This window comes from Caretta caretta, chromosome 7 (assembly GCF_965140235.1).
Source record: "Caretta caretta isolate rCarCar2 chromosome 7, rCarCar1.hap1, whole genome shotgun sequence".
NCBI lineage: Eukaryota > Metazoa > Chordata > Testudines > Cheloniidae > Caretta > Caretta caretta.
The window spans coordinates 21513340-21531737 of record NC_134212.1 but is presented as its reverse complement, the minus strand read 5'-3'; the positions used below and the strand labels follow the sequence as shown (position 1 = coordinate 21531737).

The 18398-nt window shown below is 47.7% G+C and overlaps 1 protein-coding gene across 1 annotated transcript in view; it reads left to right on the top strand.

The window, feature by feature from the left end:
* Window positions 1-18398, top strand: part of CHST13 (carbohydrate sulfotransferase 13) — a 66313-nt gene that overhangs the window by 41625 nt on the left and 6290 nt on the right. The window contains exon 2 of the mRNA XM_048859528.2: window positions 14326-14408. Coding sequence (XP_048715485.1) covers window positions 14326-14408 — 83 coding nt within the window. The remainder of the gene's footprint in view (window positions 1-14325; window positions 14409-18398) is intronic.

Below are 18398 nucleotides of genomic sequence, written 5' to 3'. Positions count from 1 at the left end.
CAATATTACAACAGAAAAACTTCAAAACCAGACTCCAGCGAGAGACTGCTGAATTGGAATTAATTTGCAAATTGGATACAATTAACTTAGGCTTGAATAGAGACTGGGAGTGGCTAAGTCATTATGCAAGGTAACCTATTTCCCCTTGTTTTTTCCTACAACCCCCCCACCATTCCTCAGACATTCTTGTTAAACCCTGGATTTATGCTGGAAATGGCCCACCTTGATTATCATACAGATTGTAAGGAGAGTGATCGCTTTAGATAAGCTATTACCAGCAGGAGAGTGGGGTGGGGGGAGAGAGAAACTTTTGAAGTGATAAACACCCATTTTTTCATGATCTGTGTGTATAAAAACATCCTCATTGCATTTTCCACTTTTATGCATCCGATGAAGTGAGCTGTAGCTCACGAAAGCTCATGCTCAAATAAATTGGTTAGTCTCTAAGGTGCCACAAGTCCTCCTTTTCTTTTTCCCTTAGCTTGTGAGCCAAGACTTGGAGCATTGGGAAAGTCTCCTTTTGAAGACAGCTGGGGCTTCTCCATATACCTCAGCGGACAGAAATGCGGAGCAACCTCCCTTTAACGGATCATGGTCTGCGGAGTGAAGGAATAAGTAAAAGCAATGTATATATTGCTGGCCTGGTCGTCAGTGGATGGAATATCTGATGCTGATTGTTGAGGAGCTGCCTGTATCCACAGCAAACTGGCACTGCATCCCTGTCTCCCTGCAGTTTACAGTAGCCTGCTGCTGCTCAGTATGATATTCCCATCCCAAGGCACCTCCCAGGCAGGATACCGCAGCATGCAAATTCTCTGTCAGCTGAGTGAGGAGGGAGAGGCCCCATCCTCAGCATCACAGGGTTTACTATGCACCACTGGGGCAGCTCCTTGTGGCTCATCTGGGGATTAGCCCTCGACTGGTGTGACGCCCCTCCTTTGTTTGCTCACCCTGTGGTCTCTCTCACTTTCTGTGGACTCGGGTTCCTCCCTCTTCGGGACTCGGCCTTCTGGCCAGGTCACTATAGTTCTCCGCTTCTGGGGTAACAAAGCCCCATTGGACAAACTGTCTCAGCCAGTCTTCTGATCCTCTACCCAGCCTGTGCCACTTTCCCAGTGTCTGGCTGGGGATCCCACCCACCTACTACTTCAGGTTCCAGCCCAGGGACCTTATGCCCAGCAACCAGTCTGCTCAAGCTCCGACTTTGTTGCTGTTTCCCTAGGCGCTTTCCTACTTTTCTTCCCTATTGTCTGGCCCACCTCTGCGTTTACCACAGGAGTGTCCTCCACTCCCCAGGGCTACTGCCCCCTCTCGGCTTCTTGCCTGAGTCTGTAGTCCCATGCAGGATTCCTGGGCTTGCTGTCCTCCTAGAACTTCTCCTTGTTACCTTGTCAACTCCCTCCTCACTAGGGAGTGAGTGCAGAGCTCCTCCCTGAACTCCTCTCCTACCGCTAACTTCCTATCTATAAGCCTATCCCAGCTCCTCCCCGAGCTGGGCTTCATCAGCCACAAGGCCTTACCAGACCTTGGCTCCCCTCCAAGTGCAATCAGCCTGTTTTAACCCATTCAGGCCTTTGTGTGGGGCAGACAGCTCATCACACTCGGGTCTTGCCTTGAGTCTTGCTTTGAGCAGGGGGTTGGACTAGATGGCTTCCTGAGGTCCCTTCCAACCCTGAGATTCTATGTGCAAGAACAAATGTTGCTGTTATTGACCATAAAATGATACCTCCACATATACAATCCAGCTACAACGTGTAACTCCTATCTCAAGTGCATCTGTTGTAATGGGGCATGAGGCTACTTAGTGACACCAAACATGTTGACAGCAAGGGCTTATATGTTCTGGTTCAGAGGTAAGGCGCTTCTATGCATCTTGTCCCAAGCCCTTGCTTGGAGAACAGAGAATCCTGTTTGGAAGGATGCAAATCAGGATTGTGCGGGAAGGAAGAGTCGCTAATTTCAGACTGTCGCCCATGAGCACTTGCATGTCAGTGACATCCTGCAGTTTAATGTGGGGAAAAATGCATTTTCTAGGAGGAGGCTGTGAGCCAGTGGACCCAGTGTTACAGGAGAACCTTCAATGAAACCCAGTCAATTTCACTTCCTTTCTCTAGTCAGTTTCACTTCCTGGGTCTCCTGCACCAGGGGAGTACTGTTGTTTGCGCTCACAAACCTGTAAGGAATGTGTGAATTTAACAACCCAAGCAGATGATACAGTGGATTTATGGAAAATTTTAATTTAAATAAGCAAATGCCTTTTATGTTACTCGCTCTTTAGAATCACTCAATTATCAACATGAAGTTTAATAGCAGGAGTCAAAGTGGGCCGGCTCATCGGTTTTCAGGAGGTGGCTCTCTTGTGTTCCAAAAATCTAAATTTTCATTTAGAAATAAAAATTCAGCTGAGGTGCTGAGCAGCTGCATCTCCCATTGACTATAGCTGCGAATGAAGGTGCTCAGCACTTCTGAGAATCGGGGTCTCTAGTCTTTGTGGTTGTGGAGATACTCTTCCAAAGAGTGAACCTGTGCAGTGAAGTGTGCCCAAGTTTGCAGACCTCCTGAAACAGTATCTCTGAGAGACGTGTGAACTGCTTTTATTAATCCCGATGAGGCCTAAACTCTGAAGACTGACGGCAATTTAAATGCCAGAAATATTACCCTTTTTCCCTGCTGATCAAAGCACACAAGAAAGGAAAGGGTCAATTATATTACATCCGATGAAGTGAGCTGTAGCTCACGAAAGCTTATGCTCAAATAAATTGGTTAGTCTCTAAGGTGCCACAGGTCCTCCTTTTCTTTTTGCAAATACAGACTAACACAGCTGCTACTCTGAAACCTGTCATTATATTATGAAGATCAGCACAATGTACTGTGATTTGATGTCTTGCTTAGGTGTGTTGAGTGGGGAGGAGCTTGGATTGTAGGTGGAGCGTCAGTGAGTGCCACTCCTTTTCCACTTACCCTGAAGCAGCAGCTAAATTGGAGCTCTCTAAACAAACAAACAGACTTTTTAGCTTTATGTCTGTCTATACCTACTGATTAGAGCGCAGAGCTGGGGCTAGGACCTCTTAAGTTTTTAGTCCTGGCTCTGTGTAATGTTTTTCCTGGGTGACCTGTTTTGTCTATTTATATTACACCCCACCCTCACCCCAGTGCCTGTGCTCCACCCCTCTAGGCAGATCATGGCTGTATATAATACCCATTATGCATGCAGGGACCATCACCCTGGGAGAATGCTGTTGCTGCCATGCTCTTTCCACATACGGCGTCACAGCTTCCAGACATCAACTGGAACATGTACTCCAGCCGTCATTCAAAAACTGAGATGGAAAACTGAGCTCAGACTGCAAAATGTCTGGATTTTTCACTCTGTGAAATATTGTGCAGACTGTGCAGAAATATTTTTCAAGTTTTAACTCCTTTTGGATTTTGGAATCGAAAATGAGACAATCACTAAACAACGGCTGCAGATCTCTCCCTCTTCCCCCCCACCTCCCCCCATATTGAATAATATGGTCTCAGTTCTCCTTTGTTAAATTGGATCACAGGGTTCTATGTTTCTGTTTTTATTGGTGCGGTTACTTTGTTAGCAAGGAAGTTGCTTTAGTGCATGGTGCTTTTATTCTTGTAATCGGGTGGATTCTATTGGAAGTCACTTATCCATCAAAACTGTGCCCCTCCCAAACTTGCTCATATTTCAGGGGAGGGAGGAGGGAGTAGCAAAATTTGGAGAAACTAATCCGTGTGATCCAATGGCCATCAACAGTGACCAAGAGGTCTAGGTTCTAGTCCCAGTTGTGCCACTGACTTGCCGTGTGATTTAGGCAAGTCAATTAATCCTTGTGCCTCGGGTTTCCTGTGTGAAAAATGAAGTGAAAATGCTCGCTCACCTTGATAACGCACATTGAGATCTGTGAATGGAAAGTGCTAAGAATTCTTGTGTATTTCACAAAATTTGAGGGCTGCTTTGGAAACAGCTGTGTCACATTGCTGTTCCTATCCAGCGCAGCTCTGCTGATGCAATTCGATCCTGACTTTCAGACCCCTCCTGTTCCAGTCTTGGACCAACATTGATCACTCTAGGTAGTAGCTTTTCTATGCATGTTAGGGCCAAGTACAGAGCAGTAAATTCGTTTTACTTGACACCTAAACGTGCTTTGGAATGCAGGGTCTCCAGAATGAAGGCTGGCCTGCTGTGGTTTTTCTTTAGTGGTTTTTCCTTGGTCTCTTTTTTGGATCTTGTTCAAAATGTTGAGGAAGAAAAGAGAGAAGCTGTCCCCAGGAAGGGTGACTTGAGGCTTGCCATAAAAATGGTGTCTTCCTCCAATACAAGCAGTTCCTCCCAATCACCTTTCAGACTCTCTGCCTCCAGGAGTCACAGACCGTAATTAATGCCCAAGACCATAATTTCTGACTTCCAGGAAGAGCTATCATTTCTTCTTCTTTTAGGTCTTGCATAGACACAACAGGAAATGAGGGATAAAGTGAGTGTGTATTAGGCAACAATATGGAGATCAGTGCTTCTACCAGGATTAACCCTTTAGAGATTGTGTGGTGTGTGAGACAGAGAGAGAGAATATGCCCGTTTTCTAAGCACTGAAGGCATTGGTTCCTGTGGCAGAATACTTAGCGCTGTTCAGACATTAACCAGTCTGCACATCCCTGAATGGGAGGTAAATATCGTTTATTCCCATTTTACTAATGGGGAAACTGAGGCAAACGGACATTGAAGGTCCTGATTTTCAGAGGTGCTGAGGGCCCACAAGTTCTATGGGGACGGTGGGTGCTCAGCACCTTTTGAGAATCAGGTCTTCAGTGACCTGCCCAGAGTTGCACAGCATGTCAGTGGCAGTGCTGGGAACAGAACTCAGCTTTCCAGATTCCTACTACTGTGTATAATAATAATTAATACCCCCTAGCTCTGATAAAGTGCTTTTCGCCTGTAGGCCACTAAGCGCTCTTCAAAGGGGGCAAGTTTACGGATGGGAAACTGGGGCACAGAGAGGGGAAGTGACTTGCCACAAGGTCACCCAGCAAGCTGGGGTCAGAGCCAGGAATAGAACCCACGTGTTCTGGGTCCTAGGCCAGTTTGCTGGCCTCTGAGTCACATTTCCCCTCTGTTACCCACAAGCCCATATCTCCTCCCCTGGGAGCCAAACTGAAACCTTTAATCTGAACGTCGGCTGCTGAGATAAAACAGACTCTGGGTCTGAATCGCCGCTGGTGTTGGTTCTGCACAGCTCATACCAGCCTCGTCTGCCAACGTCTAGCTTTATATAGGTACAATTCCAGTCTGTGTTTCCAAAAACATCATCTGCATCTTCAGAACTCTGACAGCCCTCTATTTTGTGGTATGGTTTGGTCCTGGGTTTGCTGCGGAAAAAGTCTTCTGTGTTTTCCGTCCTCTGTCTTTTCCTACCTTCTCCTCAGTGGCCTGGCACTGTAGAGATGCAAAGGGGTTAGTGAATCGCTGTAGCAGGCCAAGGGGAGATAAATTGGGTTGGGTGCGAGCAGAAGTAGGTCTTTATTCTGAATCATACTAAGCTATTGTTCTCATTGATGACACAGATAGGACCTGGGGAGTTCTGAGCAGTTCTCATTCTCTCCCATACAGGGTAGTGGGTTACCAGCCAACTCATTACGATAATACTTCCTCTTCCAAGCTCTAGCTAGCAAATCCTCACCATGCCCCCATTAGATATTATTACTCTGATTCCCATGGACCCATAGAATCTGTCTCCCTGATGCCAGTACTGGCTTGTCTCTGCAGTGTTACAAGAGTGCAGGGAAAGCTTGTTGCTGCCGACGGCCGTGATGTCATCTGCTGCTGCTCAATGGTCTTTGCCTGGGTTTCTGGAGAATCATCAACCTCTTTCCCTCTCCTTGGATCGCTTCCCTAGAGCACATGGACTCGCTCTGTAAAACAGATGCTGGGAGCAGGGGGAAACGACGCCATTGGAGGGCTGCTTGCCATGCCTTTGTTTCAGCACTGAGAGCTCCTAGCTCCTCTTCCAGCTGAACAGTGGGCCCTGGCTGCAGGCCCTCAATCAACACATGGAGCAACTTTCCCCTGCTCGCGATGTGCCCGTTGACGTTGGACAGAGGATGCAGACGTTCTTCTCTTGACTGTGGTCCAGTATTTCCTGCGGGTGCGCCCTGGCCTGCCCTGAGCAGTAGGGGATTCCGGCTCCTGCAGGGGGAACAGTTGTCTAAATCCCCAGCTCGGGTGTTCACTTCAGCATTGCATTTACTGTTTAATTTACATTTACTCTGCTACTGTGTTCACATGCTCCCAAGTGCAATAGGGCCCTGATCTTGGTCGGTCCCTACACACTACCATAATAAACATGCTAATCAGAGTTGCTCCAAATTGACACCAGTGTAACTCAGAGCAGAATCTGACCAGTTCACTGCAGTTTGGGTACCACAATTTCTGTTTTGTCTTGTTGTACTGTTTGATGCAACGTACCTCCCATGGTTCTCCTGCATGCAGAGGAATAGAATCAAGACAGGAGGCCTGAAACAAGGCTTTCCCTCTCATGCACTCTTCTGCAGTGCAGAAAATAGGATTTGATAGCAGCACCCCTCTTTTTTAAACACCTTGTTTTTCAAAGCATTCCCTGGAATATCAGCATCCTGTAATACTTCTGCCCACTTTATTGACTAATAAGCCTAGAAATGTCCCTGTAAAATTGATTTCCTTCTCCTTTTCAAAAGAGAGTGAAGTGAAAGAGCTGAACCCCAGACTGAGAACAATTATTGCTATCAGACTGCTGCAGGATAATAGCTTCTGTGTTCGGTGGAATATTAGTAGAATTTGGAGTGTGGGTTGGTTGGTTTATTTGTTTTTTCAAGCTCTACAAGGAAGATTGAAAGCAACAGCAGCACAGAAAGCTCTAAAAAGTACCTGTGTTTCCTTCTAGTCTCTGATCATGTGGTGGGTACCGCTTAGCTCTGGTTCCTTTACAAGTGTTTTCTCTGCTGCTTCCCATCTCCCCCAGTCACACACCCGCCCACTGTATCTCTTCTGTCCCCCTTTCCCAGGCTATGGCGAAGATAAGCCTTTGAACTTTATAACCAATCCAAACACGCCCCCACCTGCCCGTGCGCCTTAGAAAAGTTTGGCACTGGGTCCCAACTTTGCAGCTTGGTCCCATCCTCACTGGTCACCCTCATCCTCATTGATTTCTTAGTTGTCTGAGAAATGGGGTAGGGAAGTGCAGGGGTGTGGGGTTTCTTCCCTATAGGAACTGGATCTAGCTGGCTGAACTGTACCCCTGCATATGGAAACAACTGTGGCTATGCGAAACCTTTTGGGGATTTCCATGTGCGGAGGGGGCTGGATGTGGAATCTGGGAAAGTCACTAACGGGCTGTAAAGTCAGAACTGGAGCCAAGACGTTATGATCTTGGAACGGCCCGCGTGATGGAGCATCTGCTGTACTTATAGCTGTGATCCCAAAATGGAGAGGGATCCATTAATCTACCCTATTTCCCCCTACTGTCAGCTATTCCATTACCTGTTGGCTTCATCCCCTTCCTCAACCTCCTAGAGCCCAGAGGCCACTATAGCAAGGGTACCTCCGGCCCGGGAACTTAGCCACTGTAAGCAGAACCGTGGGGGCTTTTTTTTCCACTCAGTCTCTTGAAGTGAAGCCAAGGTAACAATAAATGGTCAGAAATATAATTCCCCACCTGCCCCCTGCTCTAATTCATGGTTCATCCCAAACCGAATGGAAGAAACAGGTTGGAATAAAAACCTGAGACTTTCTTTCCCCTCCAGCCCTATACTGGTTTCCAGTTCAAGGCTCAGTCCCTGCAGTTTAGCCAGCGTTCAATAGGAAGCCACTTGAGAGCTCTGCCTTCGCGGGCTGTGCTATTGTCTGCTTTGGCTTGTGTGGGGGCAGCTGTCTGTAGGGAAGTTCAGGACCGGAATAACTGGGGGCTGGAGGGTGGGATTGAAGTACATGAACAGAGCCGTTGGAGGGGGTTGGTTCCAAGAATAGGATAGCGGGGAGTGCTGCAGCTCAGGAGTAAGGGGCTTCATCAGAGCTGTAGTTGGGAGTGCGGGCGGCAGACCCAAGGCCAGAGGAGCAGGGGGCGTTGCAGGTCTGGATTCTTTGTTACACAGATACACCGTGGAGCCCATGTAGAGTAAACATAGTCAGTGACCTCTGTTGGCAAGTAGAGTGAGTGTTCTGTATAGTTTCAATGCCTGGTGCCATCACCTATTGCTCTGCCTCGTTGCTGCACCGAGGCTCCTTCCGACTACAAAGCCCATGTTCTACTGATCATGTCTTCATCTGCCACGGCGTGAGTTGTGAAATGTTGCCACCCGCCTCTGAGTTTGCAGCTCTGACACTGCCTCCAAGAGAACCCACCCCCTCATTACTGTTCAGCAGCCATATTACTTCAAAGCTCCTGACCGGCTGGTGACTGCTGGGCCAGCGAGTGAGGTCTAGCTGAGCCACTCGCGGTTGAGTCGCTGCTTCGGCCCCATTCGCCGGGGGTTTCAAACTCTGCTTTAAACATTGCTGCGAGCTGGGACTTGGCTGCATTACTGTCCCAGCCGGGAAGCCCATCTACGTTTCTTCTAGGGAATTAGAGTGTAAAGCAAACAGAAGTTTTCTGGGTTAGATGCTTCCTCTGGTGCATGTGCTTGTAAAAGCTGAATTGGCCCGGACGTCAATCATGAAAGTTTGGCAAGGGCCTAGTCCAGGGGATGGCGTAATCGCTTGTGAAAACTAAACCAGCTGAGAGCTATGAAATGTTGCAACCTGGCTGCTGCCCATTCGAGCTCAGAGCTCTAAGGCCCCCCCATCAGCATTGCAACAGCCGTTTTTAAGTGTACACAGTACGTGCCCTGTGACCAAGCTGACCAGGCTGTTGCAGGTATCTGTATCTATGGAAGGGGTGTATTCTGGGCCAGATCTTGCTCTGGTGTAGGGACAAAGGGGAGACAGCTTTCAGCTGCCCTATTCAGGGGCTTTCTGGGGACACTGCAGCAAACAGTGCAGGATAGGGAAGTCCCTGGTCTAAATTGCACCTCTGCTTCAATGGCTTTGCAGCTGTTGCCTTCAAACTTACCTGTAGCACTTAAAACCAACCCCTCTCACACTCCAGTGGCCCCGCAGGAGCACCAAATTGCTGGAGGGCAGATCTGCCCTGCCCACAACTCCTTCCACTCCCCACGCACCCCTCTGGCTGGCCTGCAACATGCTGCTGTTCTGCTCAAAAGTACCTCTTGTGCTGGGGCCGGGGCTCTTGCCTGGTGAGCAGATAGCCCTCAGAGCCGGCTCTTCATATGACCTACAGGACCCTGTACCAATGCTATTTACTAGGGTCCTTATACTGCTGCTAAAGCCCCCTTGCCTCCAGCCTAGCTAAACTGAGCCCTGTGTACTCTAGGGCCCCAGGTCAACCTCAGCAGTTAGTCTTTGGTGGTACAGTTATTTCCTGCAGCTAGAAATGTGACGATTTGTGAGCATGTTATTTTCCAAAGCAAATCCCTCCATGCTATTTTGAATAAAAGGCAGTGTTGGCCATCCCAGTGCTCACAAGCAACCACTGTGCATCCCCCACAATCAGCAGGCACCCCGATAACACTATTGCCAACTTCAAATGTTCAAAAATCACGAGTCAGGCTCAACTAAAATCATGAGATTGGCTTTCAAATCAGGAGATTATGTACAAATAATAGATTTGTGCTTCTTTTTCTTTGCCTTCTGCTTTTTGAGCCTTTAGGGTGCACTGGGGTCACATTTTGAAGCTTTCTCCACAGTCATGAGGGCTAGAAACTTACTTTCTCTTTAAGAATGAAGGCTGACATCATCACATATCCACTTGATTCCAGGAGCTGGGGCTTTAAGGAAAACAATTATCATGAAGCTCATGAAAAAATCATGAGAGATGGCAACACAGCTAACAACAAGCCAGTGTGAGTGGCCTAGTACTCATAAGCAACCCTACAATAACAAATTGGGGGGAGGGATAGCTCAGTGGTTTGAGCATTGGCCTGCTAAACCCAGGGTTGTGAGTTCAATCCTTGAGGGGGCCATTTGGGATGTGGGGCAAAAATTGGGGATTGGTCCTGCTTTGAGCAGGGGGTTGGACTAAATGACCTCCTGAGGTCCCTGATATTCTATGATTCTATGAAATCAGGGAAATAAAACTCATTGGGAAACTTGCAGTTTCAGATTTTCACTTTTTAAAAATTATTTCTTCTTTGTAACAATCAGGTTTTAAATAATGGATTTTTAAAAGGACCAGGACCATTTGCCTTTCGTTTGCAAATGACTCAGCCTGGCAATGCAGACTCTTAAACCCTTGGGCAAGTGTTGCAGCATGGCACTGCATGCCTCAGGCCTGTTCCTCATCTCTCCTCACCACAGATGTTGTTACACCCGCTTGCGGGGTAACTGTTACATTGGATGGAGGAACCTAGCACCACTGCCCGTTACCTCCTGTTGAGTAACTCCTTGATCATCTAATGCTGCAGGAAGTGTCATTTCCTATGCGTATGTGGATTTATCAGTGGCTGGTGCTCAGATCTTAAAGTGGGGTCTTTTTTTTTTTTTTTTTTTATGTTGTATTTCAAAAGGACTACAGTTGCGTGTCTTAGACCCCAAAATTAGCTTGCTGAAAACAGGTATATTTTCAAACCCTAATATTAGCAGAATGCTTTTCATGCTTTAACCTCCATGAGACATGTTCGCTTTGCTTTTTAAAATGTCTCTGCAGCAATTATAACCTGCATCCTGCAACACTGGGCTGCTGAACTTTTCGGGGCATCCTCATCTTATGGAGAGGGCCAACTTATAGTATTACCAAGAGCTATGTGGTGGGAGGTCACAAAGCTAGGGCCGGCCCTGATGCAGGACTTGCATAGCAGAGTGCCCAGTGATGTCCTTTCAGGCTCGATCCTGTCACCTGTTTTCACATGAGCAGTCCCATTTACTGGGCTTGCATCAAGACTTGGTATCAGGCTGTTTGGGATTCAGGCTGAATCAACACTGAGGTGTATTTATTCCATAGCATCCAAATCTTGGGAGATTTTGGCCAAAAGAGGCAGAAATCACATCACATCAGGTGTGCCCGGGAGATTTTCACATGTCCCGTCTAGAACTGGAAAACAGGCCCCTGACTGTTTGGGATTTTTTTTGCGGGGGGTAGGGGTGGGATTCTAATCTAAACTGTTAACTCTCATTTATCTTCCCTCCCCACCAAAACAGCTGAGGGGATTTGGAATCAAGATTCTGGTTTGAATCCATCTCTAGCAGTAACTAAATTTTTAAAGGCCACTTTCAGTCCCAACATAAGCCAGAGCAGCTCCTCTTGACATCATGAGGGGTTACACAGGGTCAGATATGCTATCTTCCCCTGGGCATTCTCTGCTTCTCTCACTCTCTTCATCTGCCTTTTGGCCTCCCCTGCCTCTTCTCCCTCTTCCCCTCTTCTGTCCTGGGCTGGGGGTGATTTGAATGTAAGAGGATTGATCTCCTAAACCTCCCCCACTACTCCTGATCGGCTTTCTTCCTTTCCTTCCCAGGCCTGAGCAGGGACGTTGTTGTGTGGCGCAGACTTCCTCCTTTCTCTCCAGGCTCCTGATCAGCTCCATCCTGCTCCCCCTCTCTCTGAGCACTGTCTCTGCCTCCCTACTGCACTGAGCAGGGATCAGAGAGGAGGAGGATGAGCAACAATTACCATGTCTCCTAGTGACCAGAGAGTAGACACCCAAGGGAAGCTTTCCCTGCTCCCCACGTTTAATCTTTGTCCCTCAGGCAGGAAGTGAGGCATCCTAGAATCCAAATGAGGGATGGGGAATAGAACTGTGCTCTGGGGTGCCACCATTTACAGCAGGGCAGTTTTTTAAACTGACGGGGCCTGAAGGAGGGTAGCTCACAGCTGCCCTGCATCAATCAGCTGTGGATAAATGCATGAGCTGGATGTTTCTGCTACACCGACCAGCCGTTTAAATGGTTAACCATGTGCATATTTCAATTGTTGCCATTAGGCTCCAGAATCAACACAATCTGACATATACAAGGTATCTCACTCTTCCTTGATAGCCATTGTTTCAGGCTGTCAGCAGACTCAGGCAGACAGCACTGCATGAAGTCACATTTGGAACGTTTTTCACAACTTTAAGGGCTAGACACATCATTATTCTCATAAATGAAAACTTTTCCTCAGTATCTCCTCTTGCCTTGGAAACTGGAATAACACAGCAGATGGGTAGCATCTATCCTGGAGTCTGACACCAGTTTAAACAACCCTCCAATACAAAACCAGGGTATCTATGTAGTATAGAGAGAAATAAAAACCTGAGCAGGAGGCTCTTTAGTTTCAAACACTAGAACAATTTTTTTAAAATAGCAAGTAAGACTTAAAACAGATTTATAATGGTTAAGGATCTTGACAACTTCCCTATTAATTAGCAAGTGACCTGAGCCCTGAAATGTATATCTTAGTCCACGGGTTCTCAAACTGGGGGTCAGGACTCCTCAGGGGGTCACGAGGTTATTACGTGGGGGGTCGCGAGCTGTCAGCCTCCGCCCCAAATCCCGCGTCACCTCCAGCATTTATAATAGTTTTAAATATAAAAAAAGTTTTTAATTTATAAGGGGGGTCATACTCAGAGGCTTGCTGTGTGAAAGGGGTCACCAGTACAAAAGTTTGAGAACCACTGCCTTAGTCTGTCCCACTATCACTGCCTAGCACAAATGCTGTTACACCCTTTTGTCAGATAAAACAGTTGGGATTGCTATCTGTTACGTCCTGTTGAGTAATTCCCTCGCTGATGCAGCCCAGCGGGCAGTGGTATTTCTCATGTCCACGTGGGTCAAGTTACTCGGCAGTTGCAACTGAAGTTGTGAAATGCAATTGCCTTTTACTTGTGGTTTATTATTTTAAAAGGACATGCATGAAATGTTTGTACCCCAAACTTAGGTTTTGTTTATTGGCAGAAATATTCTGAAGATGTATGCATTTTCTTGCATTCCATGTAAATAGTATTTTCTTTGATTTTAAACATGACCCATGAAGTGTTTGCAGTTCAAACATTGCAACAGTTTGCTAATATGGAGAGCCAGAACATGAAACTGACTAGAAGAAACAAAATAAAAGGAATAATGAGTAGGCTTACAGTACAATTTAGTGAAATACAGAAAATAAAAACATACAAAAAACCACAACACAGCATTAGTCATGAAAAGTAAATTTGAGAATTTTAGTTCTGAAAACTTTCAGTAATTCAGATGATACAAAGAACAGGGATAAGGAAATTTGTATTACAAATACACTTACTAACCTGACCAGGTTCTTTTAAATCTCAGATAAACAGCAGGGCCTATGTGTGTGAGAGAGATTTTCATGTTTATAAGGCAGTGAGTTTGAACTCAGACTTCTAGGTCTATTCCGTACTCTCTCACTGATTCACTGTGGGCATGTCACTTATGGCTTGATTTTCATAAATCCTGAGCACCTATTGCCTCAGTTTCCCTATGTGTTATATGGGACACCAACAATTTAAAAATCACACATCTGTCTGAATTTTATGAATGCCTGCAAGATGTCTAGTACAATGGGGTGCTCAGCACACTTTTCCAAGACACCCCAGGGCTTTTATGATGTCATGTATAATGTTATAAAATAATATTTTCTCTGTAGCCTTCCAGAAATGCTCCTTGCGTATCTTTAGCGATGAAGTCTTCCCAAAAGCACGGCTGAGCTTTTCTCTCTCCCATTATTGTAGCTGAGTTTTCTGGATACCCTTTGTTAATATTTTTGTGCACTCCTGGATGAGCCATTATTTTGCAATGTCCTAGGGATACTTGCATCGATATTTGCAATCCTGGATATGCAAGGAGCATTTCTGGAAGGCTATAGAGAAAATATTATTTTATAAATGTATAATGTATTTAACCATCAGCTGGCTCCAGAACTTTCATGTGGTGTGTAGGGCCATATACAGACCTGGATCTGCATTTAGCAATCCCACATGTGGGCAGCAGCAAGAAGCGCTTTGACACCTTTGAGTATGTGATGTGGGACTTGAATCCAGTAAATCCTAACCCAGAGGTGACCACCTTTCGCAAAGCGTCACACCCAGGGTGACAGACAGCTTGGCAAGTGGTGGAAGGGGACAAGTTGCTCGTTCAGTGTAAAAATCTGAATGGGCTTAAATCAAAGGTGACACCAACCCATATTTAACCCAGACACTCTTCCTGGGAGCTCTTTGCTCTCGTTCATAGCAACTGTACCTGAGAGGCAGTAGCGAGGGAAGTAAAATGCTCTGCTTTCTTCTCCCCCACCCTTCTCTCTCCAGCTGCAGAGGATAGGATTCTGGGGACCAGCTGGCACGGGAAGTCAGGCCGAAGTCCACTCCAGGCACTTTACGACAGTGACCAGGTGGGTGAACTTGAAGAGGAAAATGAAGGATCTGAAAGGTGGGGGTGGGGAATCTGTGGGGGTTTGGAGGGAATTGACCCGTTATTTAATGACATTTAGTGTGTTCTTAAATTGCAGCCCCACACAGGCTGCTTTGCAGTAACAACCTGACCTTGAGGTGTCAAGGGCAGCGTCTGAAAAAGGTCACAACCTTCTAGATAATTATCAGTGATAAAAAGTACTCCAGACCCCTGCTGCTTCTTGTGTCAAGCAGTTTTATTTGCCTTTGGCCTGGCACAGCCAGGCTGAGGTACAGCAATTGAGGATCCAACAATGGTACTCTAGCTGAGGATTTCAAAGCAAATTCTACAGCACAAAAGATGGGTAAAATCTTCCCCAGCTGAACACATGAATGGCCATGCTGGGTCAGACCAAGGGTCCACCTAGCCCAGTATCCCATCTCTGACAGCATGCAGTGGCAGGTGCATCAGAGGGAATGAACAGGACAGGGTCATTTTGAGTGATCCATCCCCAGTTGTCCAGTCCAACTTCTGGCAGTCGGACACCCCAAGTATGGGGTTGTGTCCCTGACCATCTTGAGATCACCTCTGCCATATTTTTCAAGATAACTGAACAGGGCACCATTGGGCTAGGTGCTGTACAGACAGAACAGAAAGATTGTCCCTGCCTCAAAGAGTCTACAGTCTAAGGCTATGTCTACACTACAGCTTATGTCAGCAGAATTTATATCCCTCAGGGGTGTGAATAAACCATCCCCCTGAGCGACATAAATTACACTGACATAAGCGCCGGTGTGGATAGCCCTATGTCGGTGGGAGAGTTTCTCCTGCCGATGTAGCTTCTGCCACTTGTGGGAGAGCTCTCTCCTGTTGGCATAGAGCATCTTCACCAGTGGTGCAGCTGCAGCGCTGTACTTGTAGACATGGCCTTAGTAAATCGCAGTCATCTTTGGATTGCGTTGTAGCCATCTCATCTCCACCCAAGCCCTAGTCCCAGCAAGACACTAGCTAAGATGATCAGCTATACCACACCTCTCAGGCGCCGACTTTCCAAAGTGCCAGGGGGTGCTCGACCTCCGGCTCTGCCCCAGGCCCTGCCCCCACTCCACCCCTTCCCTTCAGGCCCCACCCCGCCCCGCCTCTTCCTGCCCAGTTCCAGCCCTCTCCCGAGCACGCCGTGTCCTTGCTCCTGCCCCTCCTCCCCCTGGGACTCCTGAACACCGCAAAACAGCTGATCGCAGCAGGCGGGAGGAGCGGGAAGGGATGGGGAGGCGCTGCTCCGCATGGCCCGCCAGTGGATGGGAGCTGCTTGGGAGGGGGAGCTGATGGGGGGGCTGCCGGTGGGTGCCCAGCACCCACCTTTTTTTCCCTGTGCATGCTCCAGCCCTGAATTCTTTCACCCTTGTAAAGTGCTTTGAGATCCTTAAGAGCTAGAACAGGCCAAATAAATGCAGGATAACAGCCTTGTCTTGCTTAACGCTATCCCTGTTACAGTCAGAGCATTCTTAAAGGAAGCCCCCACCTGGCCTCCCATTCAGATGGCCAACATCTCACTGGAAAACAGGCTATGTGCACGCCTTTAAGCATGTGGCTGGAAGGCCAGACCCATGTATCCTGACGGAAGACATGCGGACACTAACTGCCATTTCTGAAACCTTGATGGGACCCGTCTCCCCAGTGATCCCAGAAAACACAGAGCCGCTGTCAACCTCTTCCTCACCAGGGAAGGGTTAAGCTGAGCTGTCCGACCCAGAGCTCTAGGTCTGCTTCTTGCCCTCTTGGACATGGGCTCTGGGCTCCCAGCCTTCTGAGTGGCTGGCAAGCACATCAGAAGCAGCCGCTGCCAGAGACCAGCTCAGCATTCAGCACATACCTCCCCTTTGGGCTCCTGTCTGAACACTGTTGACTTTACAGATGGTTCGCAAAGGGGGAGAATGAATGGAGCTCGGTCCTTTCACTGCACAGCCCAGGTTTCCTGGCTGCCGGCAAGGGGAGGGAGAGGACGCATGCAGGCCTGGCTCCTGCAGCCAGCACAGAATCCCAGTGGCCCAAGGTAGCAGGGGAGGGAGGGACAGGCTTCTCCACTCTCCCCTGGCTTGGGCGCTCCATTGTCACTGTCAGGGGCTTGCGTGATTTGAGGTGTTTTCATCTATTGTTAGCAGTCCAGGCAAAAGGATTGAGAATGAGGGGACAGTAACCCCCTCATGGGACAGGAGCAGCAGCACAGAGCAGAGAGAGACAGTGTTTTGATGAGGAGCCCGAGGGAAGGCCTCGGGGGGGAATCCTGTGGGATCTACCACACCTTCAAAGGTTCCCTGAACTTTTCCACAAATGAGGAGGGCTGGCCACAATTCTCTCCAGAGCCTGACACAGCTACCCATCCATTGACTTTTGGGGGTGTCATGTGGGGGTCAGTGGGGATGCTATTAGCTACGGCTGACCCAGAAACTGAGGGACCAACTTCTGCATCAGCACTGCTGAGTGGGGATCTGCTGCTCGCTGTGGTGTTTTTCCATTGACCTTCCTTCCCATAATGCCCAGGCAGAGCATTCTGACTGTCAGAGAGGGGCAATGACATGACATTCAGGGGAAATTGACATAATCCTCAGCTGGGGTCTCCACTCAGCCCCCCTGTTTTCTAGGAGAGTCCTGGTTTGCCAACTACCTAGCCAACAAGCCCCCAACTGGGTCTGTGACTCTGCATCACCATGGCATTGGGTTGTGATGGCATGACACCAGCTCACCTCACCAACTCCCAAACATCCCATAAATGCATCGTAATGGGGCAGTAGTGCCACTCAGGATATCCTGGGTATCAGCCCCTCCTCACACCCCTGCTCTGGGCCAGAGTTCCAGACTCTACAGGTTATACACTGTCACGTGGCTGACAAACTGCTAGCAGCCATGGAGGGACCAGGGGCCTGGAGGCATCAGAGATCTAGAAAGAACTATCCATGTCATCCTCACCATGTTGATCTCTCAGGTGTGTGTGGGGCAGCCTAAAACTCATCCCACTGAAATCAAGTTCACCCTCCACAACCACACTGTGCAGCATTATTGTTGAGAATGAACATGGACACAACTCCAGGAAAGGCAGTTAATGGTTCCCATGGCAACTGTAATGAGTCCCTCTTATGCCCATGTAATAGCTTTTATGCTTTTGTGTGGCTGCATTACATTTGCTCTGGGGAAATGGTAAATGTGGAATGTCTTGGCTCTGGTGCATTCAAAGCCTCAGACTACTGCTCCAGGAATGTAGTTGGGGTTTTTAAAAACTGATATTTAATGTCCTTGGCTTTTAAAAAGAAGGAAATGAAGGGAGCCGTTTTGCACAGAGATAAATACAAGGCGGGCACTTACTCCATTGGGTAACTGGTGAAATGCAGCTGCATTTCTTTGGTGCTGGGCATGCACACGTTTAGCCATCCCTCCATCCCTCATGGTTTTGAGCAAGTACAGAAAAAGCACTTGACTATAGTATGAGATGCTCTGTACTGTTTTCACGGACAGAAATGGCTACAGATTAAAAAAAACAAAACCAAACTCTGAGCTGAGACCACACAAGAGAAATTTCAAGCCAGAGGGTGATTGTTTTCAGGAAGTTACAGTATCTGAAATCCAGGGCTAAGAATGAAAATGCCTCTTCGGCCGTATCTGTAACACCACGAACAAGATGCTAATGTCGTGACTTCCAAGTAGCCAGCCAGGTACAGTGGGGCAGAACCTCAGTTGGTGTAAATTGTCATAGGAGTCAGTGGAGCTATGACAGTTTATACCCGCTCAGGATCTGGCCCATTATTTCCCTGCTGGGAGAAAAAAATGAGTGAATAGCAGACAAAGGATACTTTTATTTCAGTCCTGCTTCAATTTACAATTAGTATGGGTCCTGCTGACTATGGTTTTGAACAGGGATGTTAATGTGGTTTCAGTTGCCTAAATGGTACCCACATAAACATCTACAAAGGTTATGGACCTGCATTGGTGGTGAGCT